At 60.7% G+C, this 12,775-nt stretch overlaps 1 protein-coding gene across 7 annotated transcripts in view; it reads left to right on the top strand.

The window, feature by feature from the left end:
* The window catches only part of GAK (cyclin G associated kinase), a 42,189-nt gene that overhangs the window by 536 nt on the left and 28,878 nt on the right, over positions 1 to 12,775 (top strand). For 2 of the 7 annotated variants that reach the window (XM_036326240.1, XM_036326288.1), the window contains exons 2-7: positions 1,727 to 1,788; positions 2,449 to 2,508; positions 3,257 to 3,371; positions 5,545 to 5,687; positions 10,157 to 10,282; positions 11,155 to 11,244. In XM_036326240.1, the coding sequence (XP_036182133.1) occupies positions 1,727 to 1,788; positions 2,449 to 2,508; positions 3,257 to 3,371; positions 5,545 to 5,687; positions 10,157 to 10,282; positions 11,155 to 11,244 (596 nt within the window). Of the gene's footprint in view, positions 1 to 1,711; positions 1,789 to 2,448; positions 2,509 to 3,256; positions 3,372 to 5,544; positions 5,688 to 10,156; positions 10,283 to 11,154; positions 11,245 to 12,775 lie in introns of those variants that run through there. The other 5 variants (XM_036326265.1, XM_036326276.1, XM_036326246.1 and 2 more) reach the window with 5 other exon arrangements.

The raw sequence follows: 12,775 nt of genomic DNA, 5'->3' as shown, positions 1-12,775 counted from the left end.
GGCGGGCGCCAGGCAGACCCTTCCCTTCACGTCGGGGCTGCCGTGGGCGGGCAGCCCTGTCCTCCCCGGGCGCTGGGCCGGGCCGTGGGCGCCCTGTGCCGGCTTCCTGCTCTGACCGCCGGGCCGTCCGTGCCCCTGGCCCAGTCCGGGGGCCTGTCGTGTGGGCTCGGGTCCTGCGAGCTGGTCCTCGCCTCCCGATGGCCTCCCCCTTCCTCACACGGAAGTCGCCCCGGTGCTGGGGAGGCCCCTCACCTCTGTGCCGGGTGCCCGCGGGGCGGCCGCCTTCCTCGTCCTGCTGGTCCTGCTGCTTCCGCTCCGGGCCTGGCGGGCAGCAACCCCGCTGACCCCCCGCGTTGCACGTGGACTCGCAGGAGGAGGAGGGCCGTCCCCGCGGCCAGCTGAGGCGGCCACACGGCCTCTCTGGGTCCGATGTCCTTGTTCTTAAGGCCGCAGCAGCACCGCCTACTTTCCTCCAGTTTGTTTCGGAAACATGTGGGTGTGATCCGGAGAGCCACGGGCTCTGCCCTCTCAGAGCTGGCCAGCCCTGTGCGGGCGCCTCCCCGGCCGCTCATTCGTCCTGAAAATGCCAGGCAGTTGCCTTGTTTCCTTAAGAAACTCCTGGCGGACAGGAGGCGCTTCTGCCTTAAAATAAGACGGGCGCCCCAATGATGGGAGGGCAGCAGGGGGAGCCCCCGGGCTCGCAGTGGGGAGAGGGGCGGGAGTGGGACTGTCCGGCCAGGAGCAGGCCAGGGGCTGGGGGGGTGATCGCAGGTGGGAAGTGGGTCAGGGCGAGAAGGCAGCTGCGCCTCCGCTCAGCGCCCAGGAAGAACAACGAGGAAATGTGCCAGCCCCTTCCCTGTGCCCTGTAGGCGAGCCAGGAGATAAAAGTAACCTGTCGGCTCACAGCTCTAAAGCTCGGGGAGCCTCTTGGAAATGAACCGGGTGCAATCAGTGTGAAGTCTTCCATGTAAAATGGCTCCCTCGGAACCCGGGCTGTGGACACTCAGACTGATTTGTATGAATACGGGGAAGGCCCCAAGCCCCAAACCCTGGGCCAGGGAGCAGGTCCGAGCTCCTCGGGTGTTAGAACGATGACGTGTCCCGTGTGCCCCTAGCGCTGGGGGCACTCTGTAATCAGGCGCTTCTACCTGTCGGTAACTCAGCCGGGAGGGGGGCGGGGGCGTCGTCGCTGTGGGATGAGCTTTAAATGGCTCCACGTCAGTTCATGCCAGGGGTTGCCCCAGATACCGGTACATTTACAGTTGGTCATAGTCTGCCGCCAAATGACCTAGGAAGAAAATACGGGTTTTCATTGCTTTTTTGAATTTGCAACTGTAGCACGAAATGGGTTTTGGGCAGTCGTGGAGCTAGATAGCTTTCTAGTCTTCAAAATGTGAACTATGTTTCCATTTAAATTGCAAAAGTCGGGGAGGGAACTGCTGGGCCAACCCACAGGGTGGGAGAGCCTCCGATGGGTCCTGGGAGAGGTCCCTCGTGGGCAGGGATGTTGGACCTGTTTTCCTGAGGTTGCTCACAGCACCTGTTCTAATTTGAGGAAGTATCTTTTTAAAACTTTTGTTACTGAATTTTGCGTGTAAATTGGAGCCATTATTTTTGCAGGAAACGTACTGCTGTCCACAAGTGCAGTTTGTGTTGACTCAGTCAAGACATCTAAATGTTGAATAAATCCCAGCGTGGACTGATGTGTTCATTTTCCTGATTTCAGGAGGGTTTGCATTCGTGTATGAGGCCCAGGATCTGGGAAGTGGCCGAGAGTATGCGCTGAAGGTAAGGTGGGCGGCACGCTCTGCGTGGGTTTCGGTTACTTTTAAGGAAATCTAAAGTGACATGTTGAGGGGGTTCCCGATTAGTGTTTCTTTGTGCGCTCTCTCTCGTCCTGTTAGTTTCCTCTGATGGCAAGGAGCCATCAGCACTTTCAGTGGACGTTATGGCTGCGGTGTCCAGCTGGGGGTCCGGGGGCGAGAGTAGCTCGAGTGCCAAGAGCACACAGTGAGACTCCGCAGAGGGCGGGAGCGGCACAGCCACTCGGGTGGACCACGCGTGCAGGCCACGCTCGCATGTCCCGGAGCAGGCTCACGGTGGGACTGTGGGCAGGGCTGTCTGGCTTCATCCGGTGGCTGGTGTCCAGCCTGGGCTGCGGAGTGGAGTGGCGTGGCTGTCCTGGGCGTGCGGCTAAGCTGTAAGGGGCCCACGTGACTTGGAGACGAGGGTGAGGACTCTCGTTTCTGCCGCGTCTCCTTTTTCATCCTATTTCACTGCAGCCTGTTTGCAGAAGAGACTCCTCTGTGTAGTTCTCTTGTGTCCTTGGGCTGCAGAGGCCCATTTCCAGGGGCCTCTACGCTGCCAGTTTCTACGTAGGTCAGGTGTTGCTGCATTGATCTGTTCTGCTGCGTGGACTAACCGTGTGTGCGTTCCCTCCCGACGCAGAGGCTGCTGTCCAACGAGGAGGAGAGGAGTCGAGCCATCATCCAGGAGGTGTGCTTCTTGGTATCCTTTCCTGGGCGCCGCTGCCGCGTTCGCGTTGACGCACTAACTGGGCTTCGCTTTTCCTGGCTTAGCTGTGGACTGTTTCTAGCGAAAAGGAGCTTTTTCCTTGTTCTTCACTCCCAGGGCAGCTGTAAGGGATTCCATGGTCCTGGGAGTGGAGATGTGGGTCCTGCCCCAGAGGTCTCTGTGCCTGGGGTGGGCAGCCCTTCAACCTGCGGCCATCGCACCCGGCCATCCCTTCACCCTGGGCAGAGCATCAACCAACAAATGGTTGACGGCTGGCATTTCTTCTTGGCCTCCGCCCGCTGGCGCTGCCCCTTTGCTGCCAGAATCTGTTCTTTTCTCTCCTGGAGCTCTGTCCATGGGAGCACGCTGGCCGCCGAACCCGGGGGTGCTCGCCTCCCTGAGTTTCGGGTGGACAGCCTCATGCCGCGCCCTCTCCCGCTGGCCTGCCTGGCTGTGGTCAGGTGTGTGTGGTTCCATCCACACTTCTCTCCCCTCCCCCCGCCCTGCCCCTCTGCTCGCCCTCACCTTTCCGCTCTGATGCGCTGAGGTCTAAGATCATGTCCTTCAGCGTCATGGTTTATACAGGGAAGGGCAAAAGTAGGTTCACAGGTGTGTGGGAAATACACGAAGTAAGTAATAACACGAGTAAGTCCTCGTGCTCACAGCTGTAAGCTTCTGCCTGCCGCGCATGTGTGTTTCCGTGTGCAGACTTACGCATTCTCCTTTAACAAGACACCCGCAGAAAAAGCTTTCTGGCCACCCCAACATTGTCCAGTTTTGCTCTGCAGCGTCAATAGGGAAAGAGGAGTCCGACACGGGGCAGGCCGAGTTCCTGCTGCTCACAGAGCTCTGCAGAGGTAATGAGCTCCCGGCGGGCGTACGCAGGTCCCGGTGGAGGGAGGCCCTTCCCAGGAGGACAGGAAAGGCTCTTAGTCACCGACAGGAGTGGGAGGGGCTCAGTGCCTTCTGCAGAGTTCCAGGGGGGGTCATGTACATGACCGAGGAGGAGGCAGTAGGGCTCAGTCTGCCCACGCTGCCCATGGAGGGCCGGGGGTCCGCCCTCCTGCAGCGTACGGGCTCAGCTGGCATCGGTGTAACTTAGGGGGAAAGGAGTGGGCACAGGACATGCGAGACCCAGTGGGCCAGAGGGTGGCAGCCGGGTGGGCCATCGGTCCTGGGGCATGGTGCTGCCTCATTGTCCGTGGGCAGCGTGTGTGGGAGGATGCCAGGGCCCTGCCGCCACAAGGCCAGGGAGCAGCAGCAGGGGACACTGAGGCAGGTGTCTCCCTGGGAGGGACACATGCTGCGCCCACAGATGGCACTCCCCGAGGTCCCAGCCATCACAAGCGGGGCTGTTCCGGAGGAGAGGGGGCAGTGGGCGCAGGCACCTGCAGGAGGAGGAGGAGATGGTGCTGAGCCCTTAGCAGCCGGCACAGCCCTGGAGCGGGTGGTGGTGGGGTTAGGGCAGGGGTGGGCAAACTTTTTGACTCGAGGGCCACAATGGGTTCTTAAACTGGACCGGAAGGGGAGGGCCGGAACAAAAGCATGGATGGAGTGTTTGTGTGAACTAATATAAATTCAAAGTAAACATCATTACATAAGAGGGTACGGTCTTTTTTTTTTTTTTTTTAGTTTTATTCATTTCAAACGGGCCGCATCCAGCCCGCGGGCCGTAGTTTGCCCACAACTGGGTTAGGGGATGGGGAGGGGAGCAGCAGGCTGACACAGGTGCAGACGGCTTTATAGGCTCAAGGAAGCCGGACCCACCCTGGGGAGTGGAGCTGGGAGCTGGATGGGAGAGCGAGGGCTGTGCTCTCCGTGTCTGGGCCCTGCTTCCCGTTGTCTCGCCGGGCTGGCTGGGAGGTGCTGCCCACACTCAGGTCTTCCAGGTGGCAGGTGCTCACGGTCACTGCTGGTTTTAGTGAAGAGGACGTGTGCTCGTGGGAGAAGTGCCGTGAGGTGTATGGCGAAGCGGGGTTCTATAGACACACTCTTCCTTCTGAAAAGTGTGCTGTGCTCGGCGCCGTGTTGCGCCCACAGGCTCGCCTGCTCTCTAAGGCCCAGATCCGAACTCAGGCCCTTAGCCAGTGTCTGTGGACGCGCTCCTTGCCTCGTCTACGGAGTCTGCGTGTCTCTCCCGGGACCTGGCCTCCCTGTGGCTGGCATTCACAGGGGGCTTGTTGGGTTGGGGGTGCCATTCGGTGGCCTGCTCTGACACCTTGGGCGGCGTGGATGAGGCCACGCTGGTCTCCGTCGGGGCCCCTGTCTCCGGCTGTGAGTGCCGTGGTGTCTGTCCTGCTCCTCGTGTGGGAGCTCAGGCGGCTTCTGCGTGGCTCTGCGCTGGGCCTTGTCAGGCTGGGGCCTCACGCCCTCGCCCCTTGCGGCAGGTGGTTCTCTCGCCAGATGAGCCTGGTGTCTGGGGCACTGTTGTGTGCAGGCGCGGGTTCTGCGACTCGCCCAGCGTTGGGGGAAACGAGCTGGAGTGGGTGCCCGTGTGGCAGGCTGGCAGAGCCGGCTTCCTGGGTGGGGTCACACGGTGTCTGACCCCAGGAGGCAGGGCAGCGTGGCTGAGGGCCACCATGGATCTGGAGCCGTGGTAGCCACACTGGCTGTGCCTCCGTCACTGAGGTGGCCTCGGGCCTGGATCAGGGACGGGCTGGGGACCAGGGCAGCACGGGCACTGAGATGTGAACACGTGCCCCTGGCGACGGGAGGATGGGGCTCCCTGTGCTGTCACCACCCCTGGTCCCGTGTGCAGGCTGCACTTAGTGTTGAGTGTGTGTTGGAGAGGCCACGCCCCGGGCAGATGGCCGTCATTTAGGGAAGTGGAGCAAGACGAGGAGATGGCATGTTGTGGCTTCTCTGGACCCTGCCGTCCCCCTGGCTCCGTGTGGGATTCTGTGCTGCCCGTGCCATGGCCACGGGTGTCCCACGCCGGCTGGTAAAGCCAGCGCCAGGTGGTGCCGCCCCTGCCCTGTCCTGCGGCCCCGCCCCCGGCTTGTGGGGATGAGTGTCTCCTGTCTCTTCCAGGGCAGCTGGTGGAGTTTCTGAAGAAAAGCGAGACCAAAGGGCCACTGTCGTGCGACACCGTCCTGAAGATTTTCTACCAGACGTGCAGGGCCGTGCAGCACATGCACCGGCAGAAGCCGCCCATCATCCACCGGGACCTCAAGGTGCTGCCTCTCACTCACACGCCCCGCCCCGGCTAGGAGGTCCGGTTTCTGCCAGTGAGGCCGGCCAGGCTCTGGCGAGAGTCGCAGAGGCCACTGGGAGCCGCTTCACAGCGAGCGGGTTTCCCCGAAGCGCCTCCGTGAAGCAGGGAGGGCCTCACGCCCAGGGTCCCGCGGCCAGGCTTCCTGCAGGACCCTGTGTCCCTCAGCTGCAAGTGGGGCCTGGGCTCCTGGGCCCCCAGCTCTGGGCTGCGGCCATTGTCCTCCCCCTGGCGAGACGAGGAGAGTGCCTCCTCCTCTGGACGTGCCCTCGGGGCCCACAGTGGCCTGCGGCCTGGGTGGTGTCCGCGCCTGCCTTACATGCAGGGACCACAGCTGCTGGAAGGTGCTGAGTGCGTCCTCACGTGCAGGTGTGGGCTCCAGCCGGCTGTGCCGTGGGCTGAGGTGTGCGGAGCTGCCGGCTGCCTTTCCCGGGGGGGAGGGTGAGTGCAGTGACTGCTTTTCCTGGTTATTAGTGAAGTTAAGTGCTTTTTGCTGTCCGGGTCGTTCGTGTCTTCCTCTTCAGTAGCTTCTGTTTTCTGGCCCTTTTCTGCTTTTGGTCTGTCATGTTGATTGACTGGAGCTCCGTGTATGTTCATACAACGGTCTTTTTTTGAGTTATATGTGCTGCAGGTATTTTCTGGTTTATGATCTGGTGTGTTTTTTAAAAACATTTTTATTGACTTTAGGAAGGGAGGGAAGGAGAGAGAGAAACATCAATGAGAGAGAATCATGGATCGGCTGCCTCCTGCAGGGCCCCTACTGGGGATGGAGCCTGCAACCCGGACACGTGCCCTGACGGGGAATTGGACCGAACCATGACCTCCTGGTTCCTAGGGTGATGCTCAGCCACTGAGCCACGCCAGCCGGCCTGGCCTGGTTTTTATTCCCCGTCTTGTGTCTTTGAAAAACCCAAGACTTGGTGGAAATTGTCCAGCACCCAGCGCTGTGCCCGCCTCTGGCCACATCTTGGGCGGCAGCCGCCCCTCATCTTGCTTCCTGGTGAAGGTGGGTTTTCCTGAAGGATTTTATAGCCGGAACCCAGACATCACTCCACTTCACGCCTGGACACTGTCCACTGTGGGAGAACAGGGGAGTTTTCTTAGCAGCTGCACCATCCCTGCCGCAGCAGCACCCAGACACTCCCTGGTGCAGAGGTGTTCCCGGGCGCTGCGAGGATTGGCTGTCCCGTCGGGGCGCCAACCTCGTGTCCCTTAGCTTCCCACAGAGAAGACGGCACCAGCAGCACAGTAGGTGTCCAGTGTGAATGAATCAGAATTACCCATTTTTGGTCAGGTCAGCAAAGTGCACTTTTGGTGCGCTGCAGAATCTCAGTAGTTAACGTGTCGCAAGGTGGGAAGGTGGGAAATCGCTGCTCATGTCCTTCACACCCTGTCTGCAGCCTGTTCCCTGGTGCTCCCCCGATGTGCTCTCTGAACCCCCCTGGGGGTCGGCACTGACACCCCATCTGTGGGTCTTTGTCTTCGTCTCGATTTGAACCTCTGAGGAGCCTGGCCTTCTCTCTCCCCCCGAACCGAGAGGTCATGTTAAGCTGTTGGCAGGCACCACCCGTGAGGTTGGGAGGACGCCGGGCGGTGGTGGTGCTAGGGCAGGGGTGGGCAAACTTTTTGACTCGAGGGCCACAATGGGTTCTTAAACTGGACCGGAGGGCCGGAACAAAAGCATGGATGGAGTGTTTGTGTGAACTAATATAAATTCAAAGTAAACATCATTACATAAAAGGGTACGGTCTTTTTTTTTTTTTAGTTTTATTCATTTCAAACGGGCCGCATCCGGCCCATGGGCCGTCGTTTGCCCACGGCTGTGCTAGGGGTTGGAGGCCTTTCTCAGCCGGGGTTTCCGGTGCCTTCAGGACTGTTCTGCTTACGTGTTAGCCGTGTGCTTGTGTGTGTGAAAAGGAGGAATGAAATCAGCCGTGTCTGCGGGCATGCCTGGTTTACTCCCTCACCCCAGTGCCCCGTGTGTGCCAGGGGTCCCCGTGGCCTGTCCATGGAGTCCGGGCCCCGTGTGGTGACTCTGTCTGCTGCGCGTGGCTCCGGAGTGCGTCCTCCAAGTGGCGTTTTGCTCAGCGCTGTGGTTTTGGGGCTCGTCCATCTCGGGCCCACAGTTGGCAGAGTGTGCGCTGTGGGGTCGCTGCTTCCCGGGCGTGTGGCCTCGGAGCCTGGCGCTTGGGGCTCTTGGTGTTGGCAGCAGACCGTGTGGCTCCCGTGGCATTTCCTTCTGTGGACAGAGTTGACCGTTTTTAGGTTTATTGGCGTTGGATTTCCTCTCTGAGGACGTCCCTGGAGCAGTATTTGCCTGTGTTCTTGCTGAGCTGTGTTTCTGTCTCATCCGCAGAAGCCGTGTGTGGGAACGTGTGGGGTTTGGTGTGCTTGTTCCCAGCGGGTGGTGTCTGCTCAGGTGCTGCTCACAGTGGCTGGTCAGCTGCCCGGCTCAGCGTGCTCCTTCCTGAGCGTTGACCTGAGGCCTGTGGCTGCCCTTGCGTTTAGAGGCAGGGCCTCTCTTCCCTTGCCTGCCCCGCTGTCCCGGGACAGGTCCCGGTCGGTGCCCTGGTCGGCTCCCTGCGCTCGGAGCTACAGCCAGGCTCCCCTCTGCCTCGGGATCGGGTGGCTCTTCTCGGCTGTGTCTCCTTACACACGTTTTAATCCGTTTGTCAGTTCCACCCATGGGATTGCTTTGGCCGTCCCCGAGCAGGTCGACAGGCTTCTCTGGGAAGGGCCGACTGTAAACATGCCTGCTCTGCGGGTCCCGCGGCCCCTGCGGCCCTGGGTGGTGAAGAATTGTTTACTTTTCCCAGCACTCAGATTGTAAAATCCGTCCTTAGCGATGGGCCTTGGCCAGGACATGCCCTCGAGGGGCTGGGACAGGTCTGTCTCTGCTGTTAGTCCTGTTTACGTTGGATTTTAAAAGTGCATCTCAATGCCGAAACCGGTTTGGCTCGGTGGATAGAGCATCGGCCTGCGGACCGAAAGGTCCTAGGTTCGATTCCGGTCAAGGGCATGTGCCTGGGTTGCGGGCACCTCCCCAGTGGGAGATGTGCAGGAGGCAGCTGATCGATGTTTCTCTCTCATCGATGTTTCTGACTATCTCTCTCCCTTCCTCTCTGTAAAAAAATCAATAAAATATATTTTTTTAAAAAAAAGTGCATCTCAAGTGACAGTTTCTGGCTGGACTCCTTGACAGCTTCTTGATCTATTTGCCTAGTGGCCTGGTGCACGAAATCGTGCATGGGTGCGGTCCCTCGACCTGGCCAGTGATCGAAGCATGAGTGTCTGGCGTGAAAGGGCAGGTCCCAGCTGACCTCTGGGCCCTGGGCAGCACCTGGGCCACTGGATCCCCATGCGCCCCCCTCTGACTGAGTCATCGGGCCCTGCTTGCACCCACCTTGGCCTGGCGCTGCCTGCTCACCTGCTCCACCATCCCACTGTGGTCCTGCTTTCATTGGGGCCAGCAGCGCCTCCACTGTCGCCCACTGCCAGCGCTGCATCACTGACGCCCACCATGTTCTGCGCCTTGTGGTCAGTGCATGTCATAGCGAGTGGTCAAACTCCCAGTCAAGGGGACAATTGGCATGTTAGGCTTTTATTATATAGGCTATCATATAGGACTAGAGGCCTGGTGCATGGGATTCGTGCTCTGATGGGGGCATGGCCTGCAGGGATCAACCCGCTGTGGGAACGCCACTCATTCTGGTTAGCCGAGCAGCTGTGGACCCACCCTCTGAGTGGCTGCTCCCTGGTCCGGCATCTTCCGTGGAGCCAGAGCACTTGCCTTTCCAGGAGACCTGGTCGGGGCCAGGCCCAGGGACAATAGCACTGAAGGCGGTGGAGTAGGCCTCAGTCCCACGGCAGCCACACACCCCCCTCCCAGCCTCCAGCGTTCTGTGAGCCTGGCAGAGGTGGCTTAGCCCAGCCTGTGAGCGCTCAGAGGAGGAGCCTGGGGTGAGGAGGCGATGATCGCAGCCTGGGTTCCTGCCCGTCTGCTCAGGGTTTGCAGCGGGAACAGCCGCTCATCCCGGTCATCTGAGCGGCGCTCCCACTGTGGCAGCGCACTGACCACCAGGGAGCTGCTCCTGCTTGAGCATCTGCCCACTGGTGGTCATTGCATGTTATAGCAACTGGTTGACCGGTCGTTCTGGTCGTTCTGCCGGTCGGGCGCTGGGCTTTTATTATATAGGATGGTTTTTAGACAGTGTGTTAATTCAGTCTTTTCTAAAGGCTTTCGTTGTTTATTCCATGGTATTAATGTCATTTATCTTTTGACTTACGGCTGAGTTTATCCAAATTACCTGCTTCTAAAGGTACACACACTGATTTTGACCAAAAAGAAGTGGGGACGCTGCGTTTTCCCCTCAGGGCCAGCTGGCTGTCTGCACCCCAGATCTATAAGGGCTGTCTCCTGGAATTTTTCAGGTTGAAAACTTGTTGCTGAGTCACCAGGGGACCATTAAGCTGTGTGACTTTGGCAGCGCCACGACCGTCTCGCACGCCCCTGACTACAGCTGGAGTGCCCAGCGGCGGGCCCTGGTGGAGGAGGAGGTGAGGGCGCTCAGCATTGTGCGTGCTGTAGGAGCGTCGCATTGGGCTGGGGGTCAGTGCCTCACACGGCTGCATAGCACGCCGTCTAGTGCAGGGAACACGTGTACACACGTGGGTCATGGGCCTGTAGCTTGGTGACTTCCTGTGTGGAGGCTCTGCGGCCACGTCCAGTCGCAGTGCCCTCTGCCCGCCTCCCTCCCGGCTCAGCATCCTTTATGTGCCTGGACTTGGCATGTGTTGGCCCTGGGTGTCTCCTGGGCGCTGGTCCCGCTCAGGCCTCCTCCTGAAGCAGACCTTCCCAGGAGAACCGTGGGTTAGCCTCACTGTCTCGCTGGGGGCAGCATCTCTGGCCGCGGTTGGTGTGTGTGTGTCTGCCGTGCACGGGCACGCTGGCCTCCCCCATGCAGTGTCTCCAGTCTCTGCCACAGGGCCCACCCTGTCTACCTGGGTCTTGGGTTTCTCACATAAAAGCCTGACTCATCCGTAAATTCAGTTCAGCTCTCTCCGGGGACAAAGGGTCTCTGTCCACGAGGATGCGTAGGAGGCGGCTTTGAGAGCAGCCTTCCCCTCGGGCCGCAGGTGACCCACCTCCCGGACCTGGAAGGGTGTGCCCATCCGCTCTGGAAGGGAGTGCCTGTCCGCTGAGACGTGTCTCCTGGACACACAGCTGACATTCCACCGTGTGTGCCTGGTGTGGCCACTCCAGCAAGAGCTGGGCTGTGAGGCAGGGGCCGGCGGGGGCGGGGGAGGGAAGGGAGGCGAGCAGCCAGGCGAGGCTTTCTGGACCCTGGGGTGGATGTGCGCTTCCTGCAGGGAGGCCGTGGGCGCCGACACCAAACAACTTCCCTGTAAAAAGTGCATCTGTTCTTCAGGTCACCAGGAACACAACGCCCATGTACAGGACGCCCGAGATCGTGGACCTGTACTCGAACTTCCCCATCGGCGAGAAGCAGGACATCTGGGTGAGGCCGCAGTGCCTGTGCTCTGTGCCCCCTGTGTGCTCTGTGCCCCCTGTGTGCTCTGTGCCCCCTGTGGGCTGTGCCCTCTGTGTGCTCTGTGCCCCCTGTGCTCTGTGCCCCCTGTGCTCTGTGCCCCCTGTGTGCTCTGTGCCCCCTGTGCTCTGTGCCCCCTGTGTGCTCTGTGCTCCCTGTGTGCTCTGTGCCCCCTGTGTGCTCTGTGCCCCCTGTGCTCTGTGCCCCCTGTGTGCTCTGTGCCCCCTGTGCTCTGTGCCCCCTGTGTGCTCTGTGCCCCCTGTGTGCTCTGTGCCCCCTGTGTGCTCTGTGCCCCTGTGTGCTCTCTGCTCCCTGTGTGCTCTGTGCCCCCTGTGCTCTGTGCCCCCTGTGTGCTCTGTGCCCCCTGTGCTCTGTGCCCCCTGTGTGCTCTGTGCTCCCTGTGTGCTCTGTGCCCCTGTGTGCTCTGTGCCCCCTGTGCTCTGTGCCCCCTGTGTGCTCTGTGCTCCCTGTGTGCTCTGTGCCCCCTGTGCTCTGTGCCCCCTGTGCTCTGTGCCCCCTGTGTGCTCTGTGCTCCCTGTGTGCTCTGTGCCCCCTGTGTGCTCTGTGCTTCCTGTGTGCTCTGTGCCCCCTGTGCTCTGTGCCCCCTGTGTGCTCTGTGTCCCCTGTGTGCTCTGTGCTCCCTGTGTGCTCTGTGCCCCCTGTGTGCTTTGTGCCCCCTGTGCTCTGTGCCCCCTGTGCTCTGTGCCCCCTGTGTGCTCTGTGCCCCCTGTGCTCTGTGCTCCCTGTGTGCTCTGTGCCCCCTGTGCTCTGTGCTCCCTGTGTGCTCTGTGCTCCCTGTGTGCTCTGTGCCCCCTGTGCTCTGTGCCCGCTGTGTGCTCTGTGCCCCCTGTGTGCTCTGTGCCCCCTGTGCTCTGTGCTCCCTGTGTGCTCTGTGCTCCCTGTGTGCTCTGTGCCCCCTGTGTGCTTTGTGCCCCCTGTGTGCTTTGTGCCCCCTGTGCTCTGTGCCCCCTGTGTGCTCTGTGCCCCCTGTGCTCTGTGCCCCCTGTGCTCTGTGCCCCCTGTGTGCTCTGTGCCCCCTGTGCTCTGTGCCCCCTGTGTGCTCTGTGCTCCCTGTGCTCTGTGCCCCCTGTGTGCTCTGTGCCCCCTGTGTGCTCTGTGCCCCCTGTGTGCTCTGTGCTCCCTGTGTGCTCTGTGCCCCCTGTGCTCTGTGCTCCCTGTGTGCTCTGTGCTCCCTGTGTGCTCTGTGCCCCCTGTGTGCTCTGTGCCCCCTGTGTGCTTTGTGCCCCCTGTGCTCTGTGCCCCCTGTGTGCTCTGTGCCCCCTGTGCTCTGTGCCCCCTGTGTGCTCTGTGCCCCCTGTGTGCTCTGTGCTTCCTGTGTGCTCTGTGCCCCCTGTGTGCTCTGTGCTCCCTGTGTGCTCTGTGCCCCCTGTGGGCTCCGTGCATGGGGGGAGCTGTGGGGAGGAGGAGAGCTGTGTGCGTGGGGAGCTGTCCTACTGCTCACTGGCATAAGTCAGACCAGCCTGAGCCTGACTCCCCTGTA

The sequence above is a fragment of the Myotis myotis genome, unplaced genomic scaffold (genome assembly GCF_014108235.1).
Source record: "Myotis myotis isolate mMyoMyo1 unplaced genomic scaffold, mMyoMyo1.p scaffold_m19_p_1, whole genome shotgun sequence".
NCBI classification, from domain to species: domain Eukaryota; kingdom Metazoa; phylum Chordata; class Mammalia; order Chiroptera; family Vespertilionidae; genus Myotis; species Myotis myotis.
The sequence above is the reverse complement of the archived record's forward strand: the minus strand, read 5'-3'. Positions and strand labels throughout refer to the sequence as shown.